Source organism: Anomalospiza imberbis, chromosome 4, assembly GCF_031753505.1.
Source record: "Anomalospiza imberbis isolate Cuckoo-Finch-1a 21T00152 chromosome 4, ASM3175350v1, whole genome shotgun sequence".
Classification (NCBI taxonomy): domain Eukaryota; kingdom Metazoa; phylum Chordata; class Aves; order Passeriformes; family Viduidae; genus Anomalospiza; species Anomalospiza imberbis.
Window position 1 is genome coordinate 20,484,754 of NC_089684.1, and position 21,293 is coordinate 20,506,046.

General features: G+C 39.1%; 1 protein-coding gene across 3 annotated transcripts in view; it reads left to right on the top strand.

Moving 5' to 3' along the window:
- COL25A1 (collagen type XXV alpha 1 chain) overlaps positions 1-21,293 on the top strand; it is a 302,478-nt gene that overhangs the window by 141,400 nt on the left and 139,785 nt on the right. For 2 of the 3 annotated variants that reach the window (XM_068187412.1, XM_068187413.1), the window contains exon 2: positions 12,691-12,735. In XM_068187412.1, coding sequence (XP_068043513.1) covers positions 12,691-12,735 — 45 coding nt within the window. Of the gene's footprint in view, positions 1-12,690; positions 12,736-14,818; positions 14,827-21,293 lie in introns of all 3 variants that reach the window. The other variant, XM_068187415.1, reaches the window with a different exon arrangement.

The window sequence follows — 21,293 nt, forward strand, 5'->3', positions numbered from 1 at the left end:
CTAAGATTTACATTTGTATGAGAGCATTTTTGAAACTTAAAAACAATTGAAAAAAATAGAATGAAACAAGTCACTACAGTGGTATGAAAGACTTTTATGCATTAATTCTTTAATCTTACTCTGAGCCTAATGTAGTACAACTTCCCTTGGTTATCGTGTTAAATTATGAAAGAGACCTGCACAGCAAGAATAATCCAAGTTCTGGTTGTTTTGGCATCTGCTGGAGTCTTCTTTTATTGTCATTATGCACTGCACTCACATCTCAACCTGAAGTAATGTCCAGTGGCTGAAAGACAAGCTGCTATATTTCATGAGTGTAGTCTCGTGAGAGTGTTTAAAACATGGGAGATTGCCCTTTCTTTGAAGGTTTTTTTTTGGGGGAAAGTTTGCTATTGGAAATAATCGAGACTGTGGAGCAGGATGAAGCCCAGGATAATAAAAATTTACTGGTGTCTGTCAGGTTGAATATGCATCTCCTTGGAAACCAAAGCCTGTATTACTGCTAAAGTTCACAGACAGCTGTAAGATGTAGACTAAAGTGAATATATTGCTTCCTCTTTATAACATTTGGTCTTTTTCAATTTTGTACCTCCTGTGTTAATTCAGGCAAAATATTTAGAAGCATTTGTGTGCAATTTGTTGTTTTCCCCTTCTGTAGGTGAATGGTACATCATGAAAGGGATTTTTTTTTTTTAGATTATACAGGAGAAACTGACATTTGTAGTTCAGGAGTAAGGCAATTCTTGCACAATTTTTATTTATGTATTTACTTTTGTTTGTAAGCAGTAATTGTGCTGCTTTGCTGCTGTTATGCAATAGAGACTTATCGAACCTTTTAAAACCACTTATTATTTTTTGTAATTAGAACTAACTTGTGCAGCTGTCACTAAGCTCCTCGTCAGATGATATATTTATTATGTTAGAAATGAGAGGAGGCACGTGAGTAAGACTTTGAAAGGAATATGCACTGCTCAGGGTAGGGTTTTATGTTTAAACGGGTGATCAGCATGTGTGTGAGACCAAGATGATTGCAGTACCAGTGCCTGACTAGTTATGTGCTGCCTTTAATCCTGTGATATTGTGTTTCATTGTCTCCCAGTACACTACTGTCACAACTGAAATAAAAACCCTCTGAATTCAATGAACACTTTAATCTGTCATCATAATCACGAACTCTTGTCAATCATGGCTTAAAAGTTAAGCATGCGGATCAAATCTGCAGTAAGAGGAGACACCTGGACTCCACATTGTAAGTGGAGATAGTCCAGGATGCTAAAAATCAGTTTCATTTGCATTGTATAGTTTTAACTGAATACGGTGTTGATGTTGTTGTTCTTCATCTTTAAAAACCTGGAAAGGTTACTCAGTGACTTTTCAGGAGCAAATTTATAGAATAGAATGAAACTGATACGACAGATTATGTGATGGGAATTTTACTTATTCGTGGCAATACTTTGGATTTTGGGTTTGCTCTTGAGCTGAGAAGAAAAATCAGAATACACAGAAAAGTTGAGTACCTTAAAAAAATATCCCGAGTTTTACAAATGCACTAAAACTGAAAGAGACCATAGTCACTTCAAACCACTTTTATTAATTAAAATCTGTACTTGTTGAAAATTGTAGCAAAACTCCCATTTCATGATGAGCATTCAGAGTAATCTCAGTTATGATACTTAGATAATTTTATTTTCATTACTGCCAGTGAAAATAACATCACCATTTGTGATCAGTGTTGTGAGGACCTGAAATATTGTTGTTAGCATTGCCTCTTCCCTGTCATTGGGTTTTCAGTGGCTTACCTTTTTGCCAAAATGCAGCTGCAGTCTGTTGTTTTTTCTTTTCAAGCAGGACCAGATGTTTAAGAATGAAAGCTAAAGGAAACATATTCTGGCTTTACCTCTTCTTTGTGAATTAGGTCTCACATAGCTGTAATTTGGAGTGAAAGACTGAGATTTAACCTTGGCTGATATCAGGTCTATGTGACCTTCTGCTATTGTCATGTGTGGTTAAAAGATGGCAACCCAACTTTCACAAAGTTAGAAGCCTTGGAAAAATCATTCTTTTCATATGCTAAACATATCCCATGTTTGTACTGAGGTGAGGTATCCCAGCTGTTCCAAAGCAAAACTAGCAGCCCGTGCTTCATCTACCAAGAGTACCGAGAGTGTGTCTAATCCTGGTGTGGGTGCTTGAGCAGGACTTTTGTCCAGCTGTTGCACCTTGCTTGCTGCTGTATTGGGCCTGGCAGCTGAGAGGCACATGGCCAGCAAGGAAAAACAATGCAAAAAAAAAAAAAAAAGAGCAAAACAAGCAAACAAAATCATATTGATGAAATGTGAAGGGAAAAGGACATGAGGAATGTGGTGGGAAGTTAGAGCAGAAGGAATAAATTTGTGTAGGACTTGTGAGGAAATAGAAAAAGCCTTTTTAAGTCTACCATGGTGTGGGGATTTCAGGTCTTGTGTGGCCCACACATCTAAGCCTATGATCATACTGCTGTGACATGGGAGAGGTGTCCTTTTTTCTTGAGGAGAAAAGAGATGTAAACATTTAGTTGGTTGAGGAAGCTTTGAGGCCATGGGTTTCCTCAGGTTAGAGTGAGCCTTCAGAGAAAGGAATGACCAAAGTCTCCCATGCATGTGCAAGGCCATGAAAGGCTTAGATGAAAAATCACTCAGACACACAGGTAGCATTGAAGCCACAGCTGGGATGGATGGCTGCTCCCTGCTACCGCATGGAAAGGTAGCTGCCATTCATTGGGGTTGAGGGAGGTACTGGCTGCCATGGAGAAGTCCTCATTTCACAGCTACATGACCTGGAATGCTGCAGTCCTTCTCGGGCCTTACCTGTAGCTGGTGTTACTCTGTAAGTAGCAGGGAAGGAATGACTCATTCTTGGTGATTATTATTTGACTCTCTACTTAAGCCCTGCCGCTTCCAAAGCACTGCATTTGAGAAGGCTAATGTGTTTGCATCGTTGTTTTGTTCTAATTATTTATTATTTTCCCGATGGCAGAACTTTGACACTGAGATATAACATGACTTCCTAAAGGTGGATGGAGGATTAGCTTTTAAGGACTTCTAATTCTGAGGATTTTGCTTTTATATGACTGCAATTGTACCGTGTAGTTACTTTACCATCTGGCTGGCTGTGTGTCCTCAAAAAGTGTCTAAATTTCTTTCTAAAGTTAATATAAATTCTGTTGAGGCTGAAGAGTAATTTAATTTTGATACCTTATTTCATCCATGTTATTATCTGAAAAAGTTAAAGGAAACTTACATAGTTTTTCTCAATATGACATATGCTTTTTGCATCATAGGGCAAACTATTGATATGGCATGATAATAATACAATGGAATGGCGAGTTGAAATTATAATACTTTCATGCCTTGCTAGTATAGAATAGCTATCCCTACACAGTTCAGCTGTCTCTCAGCAATATTTGTCAGCCAGGTGATAGCAGCTATTTTTGTGTTTGTAAGATGACCATGTGTGCTTGGAGTGTTGTATGTTCATTAAAATAGTTTAACAGCATTACCAATAAAATTTAGTCTGTAAGAACTATCAAACTGTTCCAGCTCAGGCTACTAGGATCTATTTCAGACTACTTAAGCAAAATTGATCATAATTATATCTGGATACAGATGCTGGGATCTGACATGCATAATTTCATTGGTTGCCTTGTAAATGTGGATCTTCACCTCTGACAGTATTTTAATTATCATCAGTTACTTGTGTTCTGCCATAGCTCTGTGGTGATGCAGTAACCTGTAAAAACTGCAAAGTTCAAGAATCTATTCTTTCTGCATGGTTAAGTCTTCCTAAAATGAGCTCACATAAGCAGTAGTGTTTCTTACCCAAATCCTTCTACTATTGAACAAAAAAGAGAGAATGTCATTATGATTGAATTTTGGAACTGTAACACACTGTGAGACTTCTGTGATTCAGGAAAGTTTTGATATATGTATGATTAGGTCAGTGAAGGCACTCCTGAAACTACAGCTGTGGCCAAGGACATGGCCAAAGCATTGGCATACATTGGGATAAAGTTAAATGCAAAATATGCTGTAGCTCTGTTAGGCAAACCAATGGTTCCACTTTTGCTGTTCCTACAGAACATGAAAACGACAATAATATAAAAATGCAGAGAAAAAAACGGTGGGAGGAGGATTTGTAGACAGAACAACTTGGCCTCACACCTCTTACCTGTGTTAATAAGGTCATGTATGGTATCTGTAGAAAGCAGATAACCCACCTTATACTGTGGCTTTAAGAGAAGATACATGCACCTGGTATTTTATATAATGTTTAATGAACTCAGGCTTCAGGTTGGGGTGGGACCTGGTAGCCAACAGAGCATCTAAAGGGGTATATCCATTAAGAATGCAAGCATCTAGCCCCAGGGACCAGCACCAGAAGCATTCACAAAGTTCTCAGGCAGCTTCAACCCAAAGAATTATCTGAGGGGTTGGCAGTGAAATCGTGGCTTCAGACACTTCAGAGCCTGAATCTGAAAAGAACCAAACAGGTTTAATATATTCATGCCAGAAAACTGTACCTGTGAGGAGTGCAGCTGGAGGGAGAGAGAAGTGGAAGTTGTGTGGTGTTTAGGGAATGCTCAAAATCCAGGATTACTGCAAACTGTTGACTGTAACTGTTATAGAAGGAAAGCATCTTTGGATTTGCAGGTGAGATGGAAAACAGCTGGTGACGAGTGGTGTCCCTCACAACTCCCTCTTGGAACTGGTGTTCTTTAATATCTCTGTCAGTGGCATAGACAGCAAAATGTAGAGCACCCTCAGCAAGTTTGCATATTGCATGAACTGAGCAGTGCAGCTGACACAACAGAAGGACAGGATGCCATCCAGGGGGACATGGACAAGCTGTAGAAGTGGGCTCATGAGAACCACATGATGTTCAACAAGTCCAAGGGCAGAATGCTGTACCTGGGTCAGGGCAATCCCAGATGTGAGTTGAGACCCATAGAAGAACTCATTGGAAGTGAGAGAAGGACTTGGGGAGAAGGACTTGGGGATTCTGGTGGATGAAAAGCTGGACATGAACTAACAGTGTGTGCTCACAGCCCAGAAACCCAACTGCATCCTGGGCTGCATCACGAGAAGCAAGGCCAGCAGAGTGTGCTGTGGCCAGCACCAAGATCCCCAGCATAAGGATATGGATCTCTTGGGATGCGTCCAGAAGAGGCCACTGAGATGATCATAGGGCTGGAAACCCTCTCTTCAGAGGACAGGCTGAGAAAAGTGGGATTGTCCAGCCTGGAGAAGAGAAGACTCTGTGGAACCCCTACTGTAGCCTTTCAGTACCTAAAAGGGGCTTATGAAAAAGAGGGAGAACAACTTTTTACACAGGCAGATAGTGCTAGGACAAATGGCAACTGTTTTAAAGAAAAAGATGGGGTTTAGATTAGATGTTAGGAAAAAAATTATTTACTATGAGGGTGGTGGAACAGATTACCCAGAGAAGCTGCAGATGCTGCTTCTCTTCCAGTGTTCAAGGCCAGTTTGGATGGGGCCCTGAGCACCTGATTTAGTGAGTGGCATTCCTGCCCATGGCTGGGGGATTGGAACTAGATGATAAGGTTTCCTTTCAAGCCCAACCTTTCTGTGATTTCTGTGATTCTGTGTGGGCGGGCTATTTTGCAGGTGACAATAGTGAGATTCTTCCTCAGTGGCATCTGGTACTAGTGAAATTATGTTATGCTAGATGTCTCTAATCAGGTGGTGTTTAGCATGTACAGAAATGGTACAAATCTGACTTAGGACAGTCAGATTGCTTTGCTGTGGGGATCAGACAGACTCAGTTTTGACATTTCCTCAGCCAAGTTGCATAGTAGTTTCTGACATGTATCCAAGCCATGCAATGCAGTGATACTTCACGGTGAGCCAAATAGATGATGTACTGTGTGTGAAACAATGGATGTTATTTATCCAGCCGGGACTCGAAATGGGGTAGATAATTTTATGAGGTAGGAAGTTCAGGCAGGCTGTCACAGAGAGACTGAGGTACAAAGAAGACTGACATGTCAGGTGGAGTGGTTATGCAGAGTGTGAGGAAAGAGGAATCCAAGTTTTACATGAGTTAAAAAAGCTGAGAAAAGAGGGGAGAACAGAAAAGGCTGATGAAGTAGCCTGGAATAGGTCCCTGCAGAATTTATATGAACATGCTCAGCTTTGGAGATAGAAATCTTCCCGTTGATGGCAATGCTGTGAGAAGGGACCACAGTTGTGTCTGTTGAATGTCAGGTTGCCCAGGCAGACATCCACTGGGTGTGCATTGAGCCCACTGGAATGTTTCGGTGCTGTTTGCTGGAGGTGGTGACCATCCTGACAGGTGGAGGCTGGTAGGATGGGGCACTCAGCATTACCTGGAGCTACTACACTGCTCATGGCATGTGTATTTCATGGGAGGAGGTGTCAGGCTCAGCAGCTGCTGCTCTGCTCTGCTGCCTACCTGCAGATCTGGTGCCCCCACAGCTCTGAGGCAGAGGTGCCAGTTTGCTGGGGAGGCTCTCCCCTCTCCCTGTGAGCAGTGAGGGGTTGGCTCCCTTCAGTGCCCTGCTCCTTCCTGAGTCAGTTTGACAGGCAGAAATGTGAAGTGGGATAAAATGATGACAGCTGGGTTGTACTTTGGAAGCAGAAAGGAAAGAGTTGGATCCATTTACTGTTTGGAGTGATGGAGCTTGAAATGCAACCAATAGCAGTTATTTTACCAGTGTCAGAGTTGAATCAGAAAGGATGGTTTGGTTGCTATAGTTCAGCTGATTTCTGGATATTTTAATCCAGATGATTTCAGCAAGACTGACAGTTTCATGACTAACGATACTGAAGTAATTCTACTACCTTCAGCAAAGTTGCTCAGGATTTATTCTGAGAATGTAGTTGTGTTAATTCATTTTTTCTGACTTGACAGGCAAAAATTCTGTGTTGCTGTGACCTTCATGTGAAATGGGATGTCCTTTGAAATAGCCAGGTGTCGTGGTTTGACATGGAAGTGATTTTTTTTTTTTTTTTTTTCAAGAAGTTGAGTCAAACCAATCAGTGGTCAAGTTTGGATATTGGCACCTGAAGTGACCACTGAAGATAGGGATACGCCTCTGAGAACACAGGGGGTTAAAAGCAGGAACTCCCAAGAGCTCGCTCTCTTTGGTTCCGGTCAAGGTGCTGTGCAGATCTCCCCTGCCCAGCCATGGGGCTGGGTGGGGGAGGGGAAGCCATGAGGCCTGGTCGAGGTGAGCCGAGGGGTAGAAGGACTGGAACCGAGCCAGCTCCTGTGGACGGAAGGGTGGAGAGAAGCGGAGATGTCTTTGTCATTCCCCCCCCCCCCAGAGGGAAGAGATAGAGAGTCCGGACGGCACCTGTAACTTTGCCGGCGCGGAGGAGAAGGAGGGGGGAAGGTGCCCAGCCTTGGCCTTGGGAATCGGCTGCTGGGCAGAGATATCAGCCGTGCAGGGAGTCTGAGCTTTTAACCCTTTCCTGAGAAATGAAGGCTTTGTAAAATATTACTCCTCCTTGATTTGAAGTAGAAGAGAGACAGTCTGGGATCCGAAATGATAGAAGAAGAAATTCTCGAGTTGGAAGGAGATGATGGAGTGGCTTGTGGCTGGACTTCTCTTGTTAGCCATAGACTGAACCAAATTCTCCTAACAGAAGCTGCACTTAGGGAGGTGCGTTGGTGTGCCAAGAGACCTGTTTCAGTGATTACCAGCAGAGGAGTAGAGAGAACAGAGGAGAGTTGGAGAAAGTGTGGAGAAGCCCTCTATCTTCAAGGAGGAAGAAGAAGAGAAGAGGACCTCTGTTCTTGGACCCTCAGCCCCAGGGGAAAATGGGGGGGACTGTAGTCCCAAGATGAGAAACTGAACTGTTGTCTCTTTTGGTCCACGGCAAAGCATCCTTAAAGGAGCCCTATGAGCAGTCTGTCCATGCACGGTGGTGAGAGCACTGTGACATGGAAAGGAGAGTGTCACCATGGCAGATTTTCTCCAGGCAGTTGCCATGTGTGACATGGAAACACAAAGGTGGCAATTGTGTTTCCTGGGGGGGTCTGTGGCACAAGAGAGACTCCTGTCTCCCTTGAAAGATTGAGTATTTGAATATCTGAAGGGTAGCAACTTGATCAGGATCCTGGGTGGTGTCTCACTGTTAAGTTTGTTTAGAAATTAGGTGGGAAGAGGAGGGGTGTTTTGGAAAGTCTTCATCCAGGATTTAGTGTTTGTAGTTTTCATAGTAGTAGTAGTTTAATAAAGTTCTTTCCTTTGTTACTAAGTTTGGGCCTGCTCTGCTCTGTTCCTGATCACATCTCACAGCAATTATTTAGAAAAGTATATTTTCATGGGGGCGCTGGCATCGTGCCAGTGTCAAACCATGACACCAGGAAAATACTCTTTTTCTCAGGTGCACGTGGAATACTTGTTACCTTAAACAGTAGCTATGTATGTGTATGTATGAAACAACATGAGAGTGATGTGCTGGGCATCAGTAAAAGAGGGAGCAGGGTTCTGAACTCTGCTGTTACTATTAGGTCGGTGCATGGTTTGGTGTAGCTCTTACTTGAAATGACAATGAATAGCTTCTGGAGGTTGTTATAACCAAAGATATTTCTTTTGATTTGATAATGCCAATGTAATTCTTTCCAAAATTAGGAGAAACCTGACATTCTAGATCAGCTGGTGACCAAATGGCCAAGCATTTGATGTTCCTGGCAGGTGCTGATAGAGGAACTCTATGTCTCACCCACCAAATGTGGTGGATGTTTTGCCTTTTTTTTTTTTTTCTGTCTGCTGTTTCTGAAATGTAGATTTTTTTTTTCTGTAAAGATATAGATAAATTTAAAGAGTATGGGTGGTTTTGTCCATTTTTTTCAGTGTGGGAGAGTTTTTTTATTTTTGGTGGTTTTTTGTTTGTTTGACAGAGTCTTACGGTAGGTAAGAGCTACTTTTTGAGTGGCTGACATTTTGTACTTGAGAAAATAAATTTAGATAAATAATTGACTTTTAGTTTCAATTAGTTTTAGTTTCTTTCAATTCCAAAATTCTCTTCGTAAATATGGAATAGCAGTGGCATTCGTTTTTTTTAATTGAATAAAAAAATTTTTTTTTCTAAATTTTCTATTGATAAAAATTACTTTCATAAATGGCTTTGGAAGAATAAAATAATTTCACATATTTTTCAGATATAATAATTTCAGATGTAATTCAACTAAATTAAGTTGAAAATGAAAACCAGGTGATCTGGCCTTTTATTCTTGCTCCCTACAGGTAGGTAAATGTAGTGATCCTGGAAAAACAGTGTTTAGCCAAAGTTGACTACTATAAGCAAGCTTTTGCTTATTGCTCAGTATCATTAGTGTTTATTAACCCAACTCACTCCACTGAGATTCAAACTCCTATTTTTCTTCCTAATATTTATATTTTTAATATTAAAATATATTTTAAAACAAAATACTCTGGCATAAATTCAGTTCAACATAGACATTTCTGATACTCTTGAAGAGACTTTTTTTTTTACCCCAGGGAGGAAAGTTCAGAGTAGTTGTGTCATGTTGAGTGTTTTGTGCAAGCTGTTAAAATCTGTGGACTTGATGTAAGCTGACATTGTCTGTAATACAGCTTTATTCACTTCTCCTTCTGCTGTGATGAATCGCCACCAAATCCTCCAATTAGTGTAAATTTAAAAAAATTATAGACAGATGGAAAATTAATATTTATAGAAAAATGTCCAGGGTTTTGATAGCTTGAAACACTTGCAGCTACAGATGATACGTTAGCAGTTGAGATTTAGAGAAAGCAGCCTGTTCAGGAAAACATGAAAGCTTGTGTACTTGCTGAAGCAGTAGGTCACCTAGAGATGACCATAAATTTCAGAGTTAGTTTTCTGTGAATTGAAACCATCTGTGGTAAACTGTTTAAAATGAATTCATTTGTATTGGTAAAAAGTAAGTAAATAGATAAATATACAGAAACTACTTCCTCAAATGGTCACCAAAATCTAGTAGAAGTTTGCAAGAGCCATCTCTCATCTCACAATTAATTAGTGTTTTGCAAATGCCACCACATTGACAGACTTCAATAGTGCACAAATCAAAAAAGTTTTAATGAGAGAGAGAAGATACACGTGTCACTCAGTGGCCCTGAAATACTGCTGGTCTGATGGTCAGGGGCAGTGGTATGGTTTCATTAATAGTGGTCTAAGTCCAGAGTAATTTTCCTAACCTCAGCAGTGTGGTTACTTAGGAAACATAATAATACAGTAATTTTTCTGACAATTCACACATTTCAATCTAATAATCTTAGAATAACATCTTAGAAGGGATCAGCATTTGATGACAAAGGAAAGAGCTGAACTGGAGCCGTTTTTTTGCTGTCCCTGTATACAGCTAAACTAGCAACATAGTGCTCTATGGAAGTCTGGTTTTCTGGACAGATTTAATTCCTTCCTAAAATTTATAGCATGAAGCGACCTTCGGGATTTTCTCTTAGTGACTTTAATGTGTTTTGCTGGTGTGTAGCCAAAATTTTTAATTTCCAAATGCTGTTCCTTTCTCAAAAGCAAACCTGGTAGTAGACTTGTTTGTGTATGTGCACACCTATAGCACAGTTGAAATTTAATAAAATAAAGTATCACCACCCTATTTAGGAGAATATTATTGCTATATGCACAATGACATGTCATTACCTGGATGTGCAAGTTTCTCCTGCACATCTATGTTCATGTAGAGTCCAAATTGCTCTACATCTGTGTTGTGAGCTTGGGTACAGCCCAGGAAGTCTCCACAGAGGGCCTCTGCAGGGCTGTGTGCATGCAGGGGGACTGTAAGAAGTTTTGGTGTTGTGGGGGTAGAAAAAAAGGAGGTGCAATATCGAAACTTACTGTGTCTGTAACATGCTGTTACCTGTGTAAGAAGCTTCTCTAGATATCCCTTGAAGGAGCGAGTTGCAAGATTCTCCCATACTTAAATGACACTTTTGCTATTTTTCATGGTGCCAAAGTATTCGTTCTACTGATTCTGAATATCCCATGCCATTCTTGCCTTGTATGATATTGCTGTCTTAAACTTCTGTTGCATCATGCCACTACTGTAATTATTGGAACAGACAAGGATTTTATTCAAATTTATAAAGCTCTGGTAGGAGTAAACCTCTCTACATTCAAGACGAGCTACTTTTCAAGCTATATTCTTCCTCCTTCTTTCTCCTTCTTTCTACCCTCCCTTCTCCTTTCACTTCTCTTCTCCCCTCTTCCTTTATAAAGCAGTAGTATTTTATGCACCTGGAGAACTAACGCTGTTTCATATATGTCTTGAAATCGTTTCACTAATGCTGCTTTTCAGCATCTTAGTCTTTTAAGCCAGATTGCTGCAAATATATAGTGCAAAGCTATTTAAAAGCTATGGCATGATGCTTCAGATGATTTGTAAAGTTTAAAGTAGCAGGCCATTTGCACAAAGCCACCTGTGCATCTCATATCTATTACAAACGGTGAGATACAGCCACAGCAGAGGTACTTGTGCTCCTGCACGCGTCGCTGCTTCTGGAAATTCCACCCATGCGCTCGCCTCTCTTCTGCAGCTCTGAGAGTCCCACCTGTGGTTCTCTTTTCAGAGCAGCCAAGTTTCAGGACTTGTGTCACCACCACAGCTGCTGCTTCTCCTCCAAGCTGTACATGGAGCAGTGCAAGTGTGCTTTCCTGGCACTTTCAGGAACAGTATGTCAAAGTTGCCAAGAAGAGAGGGGGAAAGTGTCTGCAGTCTGACATCTGAGATCTGCAGGTTTTGGAAAAATATATTGAAGGCAGAAATGAGGGACAAAAAGCTTTTTTTTTTTTTTCCAGAGGTGACATCAGAAGCTGGTTGTAATATGTAAATATTTGTGGAGAAAAGACAATGAGAAGTAAAGATTTCTCAGCAAAAAGCATACAACAACTAAGCCATTGTGTTTGCTGACAAATAAACTAACACAAACTGTAGGCAAAGCACCATACTCTGGGTCTGGCAACATGTACATTGTTGTTAAATGTTTGGGGGATGGCAAGCCAGGTGATGATTTCTTCATCTCTTCCATGTTTTTAGATAGAGGCTGAAAGCAAATTCCAGAGGAATTAATTACTCTTACAAATAAATACTAATCTTTTGGCTTAATGCAGGAATAATTTAATAAAACTTAATGTCCCACAATATATTTGGTTTAGGATGACTGAAGGAACAGTGCAGCAATTCTGAAGAATACAAAGACCTTTTTAAGAGAAGAAAAGGAACAATTTCTTCTATGGGGCTAGTGGAGGAAAGCATGAGAATTGATGGGCTTCAGTGCAGCGAATTGGACATAAAGAAAAATGTTGCACTTGTCAGAACAGTGAAATATTGGGGGGGGGGGAAAGCCTGTGGAAGTTGCAATAAAAATTTAGATGCAGTCAAGTTTTTCCTTGAAAAAGAGGGATGAACTGGATGACCTTTAAAGTTTCTCCCAGCCTTTTTTCAGGGAGTCTGTAGTGGGTACGATAGCTGTTAAATTTATCACAAACTTCCTAAGTCTTATTTGGGTTATCTTTTACCCCTGCTCAGCCAAATTCTCCTAATTTAATGTAGTACATCAGTCTAATGCCCTTAAATCCAAGCAAATTATATTCTACATGTAATTTCAAGGGGAAAAATTACTATCCACCATCTTCTTTTTAGGTCCTCCAGGGAAAAGAGGTAAGCGGGGAAGAAGAGGAGAGACTGGTAAGTTTTTAATTTCACAAGATCTGTTCTCATTTGATGTTTTTGTGAGGATGTGTACCCAGCATGCCTTGATTTTTAGTTGTTTTGCATGTGTGCTCTGAAAAAGAAATCTCAAACTTCTCTGGTAAAATGTTGTGACCCTTGGCATGTATCTGGTGGCCTTCCAGATATTTCTCTAGTCTTGGGCACACTTAATCTGTAGGTACACTTCATAATGCTCTACATGGTGCCTTTGGTAACAGGTCTGTATCTGTCAAACCCTTCAGGGGTGTTCTCACACATGCATAAGTTAGAATAACTCCACATAAGTCAGTAGTTGGAATACTGTGTCAGTGTTACATCAGGCCCCTTTGGTTGGAGGAGAACAATTTTATAAGGAAATAACAAAGGAAATAAAATTCATTGTGTTGAGAATGTTGATAATCAGGGACATAATGTGCTAAGTAGACTACTCTGTATGAGAGAAGTTGTTTTATAGAAATGAGCAGTTAAGTTCTAACAGAAATAAGAAAAACATTTGTTGGTTCGTTACCCTATACCAGGGAGGTTGCTGTTGATAGAAACCTGCTGGTGGTGTGTAGCTTGAAATTTCATTTGAGGCAAAGTTATAGGATGCTGAGCACCTCTTGCTGTTGACATTCACAGGAATTGAATCAATTACCTTGCGGGATTGAGTTTTTCATCAAGGTGAACTTTCTGGAGGCAATGCAGTAGAAAATGAGCATTTCTATTCTCTTGGCTGTCTCGTGTAATCTGCCAGCTAGGAAAGTCTTCCAATCAACTTGATCTCTGTAAATCTTCTGTAGCCTTTCTTATCTATGTAAATGATAATTTATCTGGCTCTTAAAAACTATTTCCATATCTTCCTGAATCACAAAACTAAAACCGAACCCTGCCAAAAGTTGATAAAAATCACCTTTGTGTTTCCATTCAGTGCTGTCTTGGTATCTACTTCAGAGAAAGAGGCTATGCTACAGAGGGAAATTCTGTGGTTGAAGATTGAGTTACAAATGATCCTAGAAATTACTTTGTGAGATGCTCATTGATTCATTTTAAATCTCAAAGAAACACATGGTAAACTATTAATAAAGGAAACGGATCTCTCATTTAAAAACAGGCCTGCACCTTAAAATGCTGTTTAAGAATGTTTGCCAGAATAAAGAAATTACCTTAGTTGCTGGACAATAAAAGTTGCATTGTTAAAACCAAAAGGCTGTCAATATTAAAAGCAATCTCAAAGTACACCTGCTGCTGTTTTATACTCCTTTTGCATTTCACTTTATTCAGAAATTAGAGAGAGGCATAAAAGCTTAATGAAATGCCATTGATTTGGGAGCTGCAGCTGCTCACCTTAATAAGACTGAAATAATAGATTTGATTTGTGGCCCTTTGATAATGTTTCCAAGAACTGCTAAACAAAAGTCTTTGAGGTCTAAATAATTGAAAAAATGTGCAAATATCACTTCACAAAGTGTGACATTTTAATGGGGAGCATTTTATATGTGTGCCTTGGGAGAGGAAGGCGATGAAAATAAAGTTCAGCACTGTCAGGTGCCACTGAAACCTCCCCTCACAGGCAAAGTTGGAAGTCTGGAAGATGCTGGTACACGTATTCTTGACAAGATGCCCAGGTTAAATGCCAAGGGTACTTTGTGCAATTCTGCAGCCAAGCTCTGATCCAGTGCTCACTGTGTGGTTAACTGAAACTGGTGATGTGGTTACATATGCTTTATGTGGAGCCTGACAAAATGAATTGCATCCATGGCTGGTATTTTTGGACTGGCATGAAATTGCATGGAAATAAATGGAGAAGCAACTTTCATAAGATTGCATGACTGTAATTGAAGATTTGTTAAGGTAAGTGCATGCATTTAGGAGTAGTCATATTTATGAGTTTCGGAAAACTACCAAAGCACAAGACTACTTAAGTGGGAAAATGTGTGCCCTGTATAACCAGTGCTGCTCACTGACAATCCCAAGGCCTTGTGCTTGACTGTGTATGTCTTTCCCCAGTAACTTCATAAGCTTACGTGTTCTTTTTTCTCTTTTTTTACCCTTTCTTCCCCTCTCCCCCACTCCACAGGACCTCCTGTAAGTACAGTGATACATTGTTGGTTCTTCCAGAATCAGGGAGAAATCTGTTAGATCCTGTTTAAGTTATCAGCGTGATAAGATGATCATGTATACTCAAGAGGGAATTTTGATATTTATACATACACAGTATCTTGGAGCTGAATAATTTAATCAGAAAGTTCATTCACAAAAGAGTTTAAACAAATAAAGCTTTATGTTCAGCGCTCCAGATTGCCATTTGGATTCACAACTTCATGTAAGTATGTTATGTTCATTTTGCCAGTGACTTCATAGCTGATATTTTACTGGAGTATAAAAGTGTGTGAGTATCCTATCTTAAGCCCAGACCTGGCCATTTTGCTGGGTAATAACTTCCTCTGCATTTATCACATAGTCATGGGGTACAAGCTCCCTGTTCTTTGGAGGCACGGAGGCTATCCAGCTCATTTCACTGTAATTGCTACTGAAATGAGTAAGTGCTTGTGTAAAATTATTATTAAATAGTGCTATTCCATTTAGTAAGGTGATTGAATCTTGTGCTAATTCTTCTTGTGAGAAAATGTTTTCTTTCTTCTGAGGTTTTGAGGTTGTTTTGTTTTTTGCATGTCTTTTGTTTGCTTTTCTGTATATTCCCAGAGTAGATCAAAAGTCTGACTTGAAGGACAGGACTAAGCATATGTGTGTCAAACCTTTGTATCCGTCATGCCATCCATGTGACTCATACATTCCTACGGTGTAGGAATGTGACTGTTATAATAGTATTTCTTTCACAGTTTGAAGACTTCTATTTTTTTTTCTTTAGTAGATGCAGTATTTCCACAGTATTTTCAAGACCCTATCATCTGTCTGTTCTATGCTACATGCATGTTTAAGAATATTTAATTAATGTTGAATTCCTGCTGTGACCTAAAAATTTTACTGTAAACTGTACATATTGAGTCATGATATTACTTATTCTTGTAAGACTTTGACCATGTGCTCAGCAATTCATAGTGACAAATTCATTTAACAAGCCATCAACGAAAAGCCAGGCTTAATGCATGAAATTGCTGTTTATTTGAAAGAAACACTGTTTTACCCGATTTCTTTTGCAGTCCTCCTATGAAACAGAAAGAGCAAACATTAATCATGATGCAAGCTATTTTCCTATACCAAGGCAAGGTGGCAAGTGTTCACTGTATGCCTCATTAAGAATGTCTCTGACTTCAGCTCCCCACTGTTTCAGTATAGGTACATTAAAAAAACCCAAACAAACAAACAGTCCCCCCAAAAATAAGTTATAATCTTGGCAATATTAGCACAAACCTGAAATGGGTTCCAAAACTGAATAATTTTCAGAAGTATCCAACTTCAAATTCCAAGTTTCATGCTTGGAACCTATAAAACTTCATCTTGCTGACAGACAGCAATGGTTTAAGTTGTTATAAGGCATAAAAAAAGTGTAATTTCTCTTCCTAATTCATTTCTGTATTTGCATAGACACTGTCTAGGGGCAACTGTTATGAACTTAAGTATTGTTTTCACCCGGGAGACTGTGGTAATAGTTTTCATTTAAAATATCAAATATTTATATATCCTGCATGAAAGTGGAGAATTAAGTGTATGTTGTACTTTCAAAGGCTGCCACAATGCTCTGTTTATTTTCCTTGTACATGACTACTGAGTGGCACATGTAGTAGCAGTCAGAGGCTGGGGATTTTTAATATTTTTATGATCTTTTACAGCAATCTCAGATTTCTTCTTTGCCATCTATGTTCTAGTCGAATCCAATACTTCACTGCCTAAGCACAAAACTCAAAACCTTTTTTTTTTTTTAATTAACTACATACTGCCTGTCAGTTTACATGGATAATTCTTTTCACAGAAAAAGCAGAATTTCACTGGGCATCAGAAGTATCCAGTAGCTTTTTAATCAGAGGGTTTATATAAGTTGAAACACATAATTTCCATTGCCAAAACCTCGTTTCTTCACTGTGTAATACCTATCTCATATTTCTTGGTTTGAAATATCATCACATGCAAAAAAGTCAAACAATACATAAATTATAATTTCCTGGTAATATACTCTGTATGTTTGTTGTGTCATATGTCATGACTGTGTTGTTAATGTGTCATACCATTTCATCTCATTCAACCAGGGTCCACCAGGGCGAAATGGCTATCCGGTAACTCATCATATATTTATGATAGCAATTTATGATTACTCTGAAATCCTGATGATATATTTTGGTAGGACCCCTTTTTTTTCTGGTTTCTCAGATGCCTAGAAAATGCAGGATTTTCCTTTAAAAACAAAGCAAAATAAAAATCCTGTGACAAGTTTCCAAAAAGAACCAAACTGTTTACAATGCATAAATGAGGTGCACTGATTGTTTGATGTTTTACATATTTTGTGTTGAGTTTCTTCATTCTTGCAAACAAATTTCATAATTAATTAATTTAAAAACTTGCTAAGATACTGCATATCAGTTTTCCATATTAGAAAGCTGTAGTGTTGCCACATGAAATCTCTGAGTCCTTATGGAACCTCTGAGTCCTTTCTTTTAATTCTCTCCTATTTCACTTGACTGTGTTGTTTAGTGCATTTGGAGGAAAGTAAAGTGTTATGACAGAGGTCCTAGAACTTGGATGCAGTGGCTATCACAGAGTAATTTTTGATAATGAATATGATTCATTTTTCTGTCAGTTTCATTCATATCTTTAGGATTTATTGCCTGAAAAAATAGATATATGAAATAATGCATCTTTCTAAAATCGATTAATAATGCATTTCTTTTTAGTAGTTAGGCAAACTGTCTGCAGTGTCCCATTCATTGAAAGAATATGCCTTTATATGCCTGCTGTCACATGGGTATTAGAAACCAAGTGACTAAATGTGATAATATGTGTGCACAACACAGTGACTGTTGAAGTATAGTAATGATCTTATTTATAGCACTTGATAGTGTAGCTTAAAGGGCCCTCCCAGACTGATTTACCTATGTTTTTCAGACAAAAGATACCTAATTTTTCAGTGCATTTAAAAAATGTTTCCATTGGTAAAACATAAATTGTATGCCTTGAGCACTTGCAATTAGAGGAGAATTTTGTAGAATCACAGACTCTCAAAATGGTTTGGGTGAGAAAGGAAATTATTAGATCATTTAGTTCCAGTCACTCTGCCATGGGCAGGGACACCTTCCACTAGATCAGGTTGCTCAAATCCATCCACCCTGGCCTTGAACACTTAGAGGGATTGAGAACACTTTTAGGGATGAGTCATCCGTAGCTTCTCTGGACAATCTGTTCCAGTATTTCACCATTCTCATAATGGAAAAAATCTGTCTTATATCCAATATAAACTTACTTTTAGTTAAAGGTCATTACTCCTTGTCCTGTCACTATAGACCTTGCTAAAAAAAGTATATTTTTTTCAGGGCCCCTTTCAGTATTGAAAGGCTGCAGTAAAGTCTCCCTGGAGCCTTTTCTGAACAACTCCAACTTTCTCAGCCTGTCTACTTAGAAGAGTTGCTCCATCCCTTTCATCATCTCTGTGATCCTCTGGACTTGCTCCAACAGGTCCATGTGTTTTCTGACACTGTAGGCCCCACAGGTGGACACAGTAGTCCAGATGGGGTCTCAGGAGAGTGGAGCAGAGAGGGAGAATCACCTCCTTTGACCTGCTGGCCACACTTCATTTGATGCAGCCTATTTCAATGATTTTACCTGGACAGGCTCTGGAATTCCAGAGTGGTGTCACCAAGGGATCATCATCCAGTGTCCATCTTTACAATTACAAGTAGTTGGAAGTCAGCTGGTGAGGAACTGATGATCAGGATCAAGAAACCTGCTTGGATGTACTAAAACCATTATCAGGTTTCCAAGTTCACATTCCAATTTCTCTTAGAGTGATTGATCTGTGTAGGTGAGTAGAAGTTTGTTTTCTTGAAGAGATTTGTTGTGGGATCTGAAAACAATGAAGGTATTTCAGAGCCATGGTGTTGAAATTGCTGTGTCTAATGGTGGTGTTATGGGAAAACCTAATCTGAATGCTTTTCTCCTCATGTCTGATGTGAGTTGTCAGGAGTGCTTAGCACTTGATTGAGCGTTGCTTCTTCGTGCTTGAAAATGACTGGGTATAAAATTTGGCTTTGCTTCCTGAAAGTTGTCATGTGGCTGAATGTTTCAATCTTTTAAGTCATAGTCATACCCTCCTGCTTTGAATGGGAAATATGTAACTGCAAGTGCCATGTACTTTAAAAGTAGTTTTACAGCCCTGTAGAGGTCTATTAGAAGGCTATTAGTGTTCTAAGTTATTTCTCCAGAGTCTTATTTAGCTCCTGTAGAAGCCTTTTTGCTTAAATCTGTATTGGATTTTATGGGATAGTCTGTGAGGAGAGTGAGATATATCTGCCACATGTAACCTACATCTGGTGTAGCGCTCTCACAAAATCAAGTGGCTGTTTTCCCCAAGGCTTAAGTTTTCTTTGAATGTGTTCTTTCTAGTTTTGCAAGATACTTCAATAATAATTATAACAGTGAAAGGAATTACAGTTAGAAATCTAAGTTCCCAGGAAGATACAACATCAAAAATCAATAAAATAAGGGGTTTACTGCTAATGAGTTATTAAGGGGTTTATAAAACCACGATTAACTGGTTATTATTTAAGCCACCAGTAATACTAAAGAAGTGTACATTGGTACAACTCCTTTTATTCCTCATAACAAGCTTTGTATATCAGACAGTGACCAAATTCAGACTTGTGACACTTTCAGCTTGAGTTTAAAATTAAAATAGATGATCACATCTACTCAAAAGAGGGAAAAGAGTGTACAAGCATTGGAGAATGAGATGACAGGCAGCTTTTGCAGCCATTTTGTATGACAATGTCACTTCACAAGTAATGCTAGAACTTGGAAAAAAGTGCACACACACATATCCTGTAAAGACCCACACCAAACCCTCTACCCCAAAATTACCCAGCCACTAAAAAAAAATATTTTCTTGTGAATGCAGTGAGGAGGCCAAATACACAAACGACGGGGTTTTTTAAACCTCTGTAGGTTAAATGGGTAGCAGATTTTTAGTATTTTCCGTTGAAAAACTGAAGCAAACAGAATTTTTTCTCTACCACTTTGCCCAAGCTGGGCAAGATCAAGATCAGCATCCAAGCAACTTCCATCCTGGAAGTTGCCACATATGTGGTGGTAAAGCTTCACTTCTTTAGAATTAAGTTTCAGAATATGGAAATAGCCACAGAGCATTTCTCCATAAACAGAGAAATGTAGAAATTTCTCCTTCATCTCTCCATGACAGTCAGTCTGCAGAGCACTGTATGCATTTACAAGACTTTCAGGAGCAGTGAGGGGTCATGGCTGCTCCAAGTGACCATGTGCCTTGATTAAATCCCATTTCTTCTAACATCCTTGTTTCATCTTCAAGAAATATCGACAGAAACCTCTCCTGAAGAAAAAAAAAAGTGTCTAAATTGGAGATTATTCTTCTGTACGTGTCAAATATCATCACTTGATAAAACCTGAAATGTAGGTCTTTGAAATTTCACCTGTCAATTAATTTTAAATTTTCCTAGCTCTCAAAAGACTTGCCTCAAGATAACAAAGGGGCAAAGCTTAGGACTGCATGTAGAAAATGTCAATTATTCTTTAGTCTGATATAATTCCTTCTAGATTACAAAATGTCTTTATCATCACACTTCTGATTTTTGCACCCATATATCTTGTACCAATATACCATGAGAAAAGCTGTTATCCTGATCTGTAAGGAATTTCAGGTTGCTGTTATAAGTCTCTGATTTTTTGTCACCTCATTTTCTGTTCCTATATAACAAAAAGCAAAGAGAATTCCAGGTAGAACAGTGAAAGGCATTTGAGTTGGATGGAATAGGCCTGGTAGGGAAGAAGATGAAAACCATCCTTTTGAGAAATTGGTAAAAGGGTTTTTTTTTATCCTGCTGTATTGCTTTGTCTTTGATGGGACTTCATATTTTGTTTTCTTCTGTGTCTCCAGTTAGAGACTGGGGCTGCCTAGGCAAGTGTGTAACAAGTAGCAATGTCTCTGGATATACATGAAATTAATCTCTACCAAGTGCACATTTTTCAACCTCAGAGACAGTGGCAACTCAGTTGCTGTAAAACAAATAGAATTGGAATAATCAAAAGAGAAAAAATGAGCATGTGATTAAACATAGCCTATGGCAATGTTAAGCATTTTTACAACAGTTGTATTTCTAATAGCTGGTCAGATCTCCTCTTTTTCAGAATTGTACAAAAATATAAATGTCTAAGCTCAAGGAGCAGCTATCTCAATTCCTGACCTTAACCTGAGCATTTGGCTTGGTGATCCTACAGAAATTTCCCACTTCACAGCAATTTTTTTCTTTCTAAACAGGTGTCTTCACAGACCACCTTTTATTTCTGGCATTTGCCCAAAGTAACTCTTAGGCATATGGCAGCAAAACTTTTGCAATAAATTTCAGGTTTGGTAG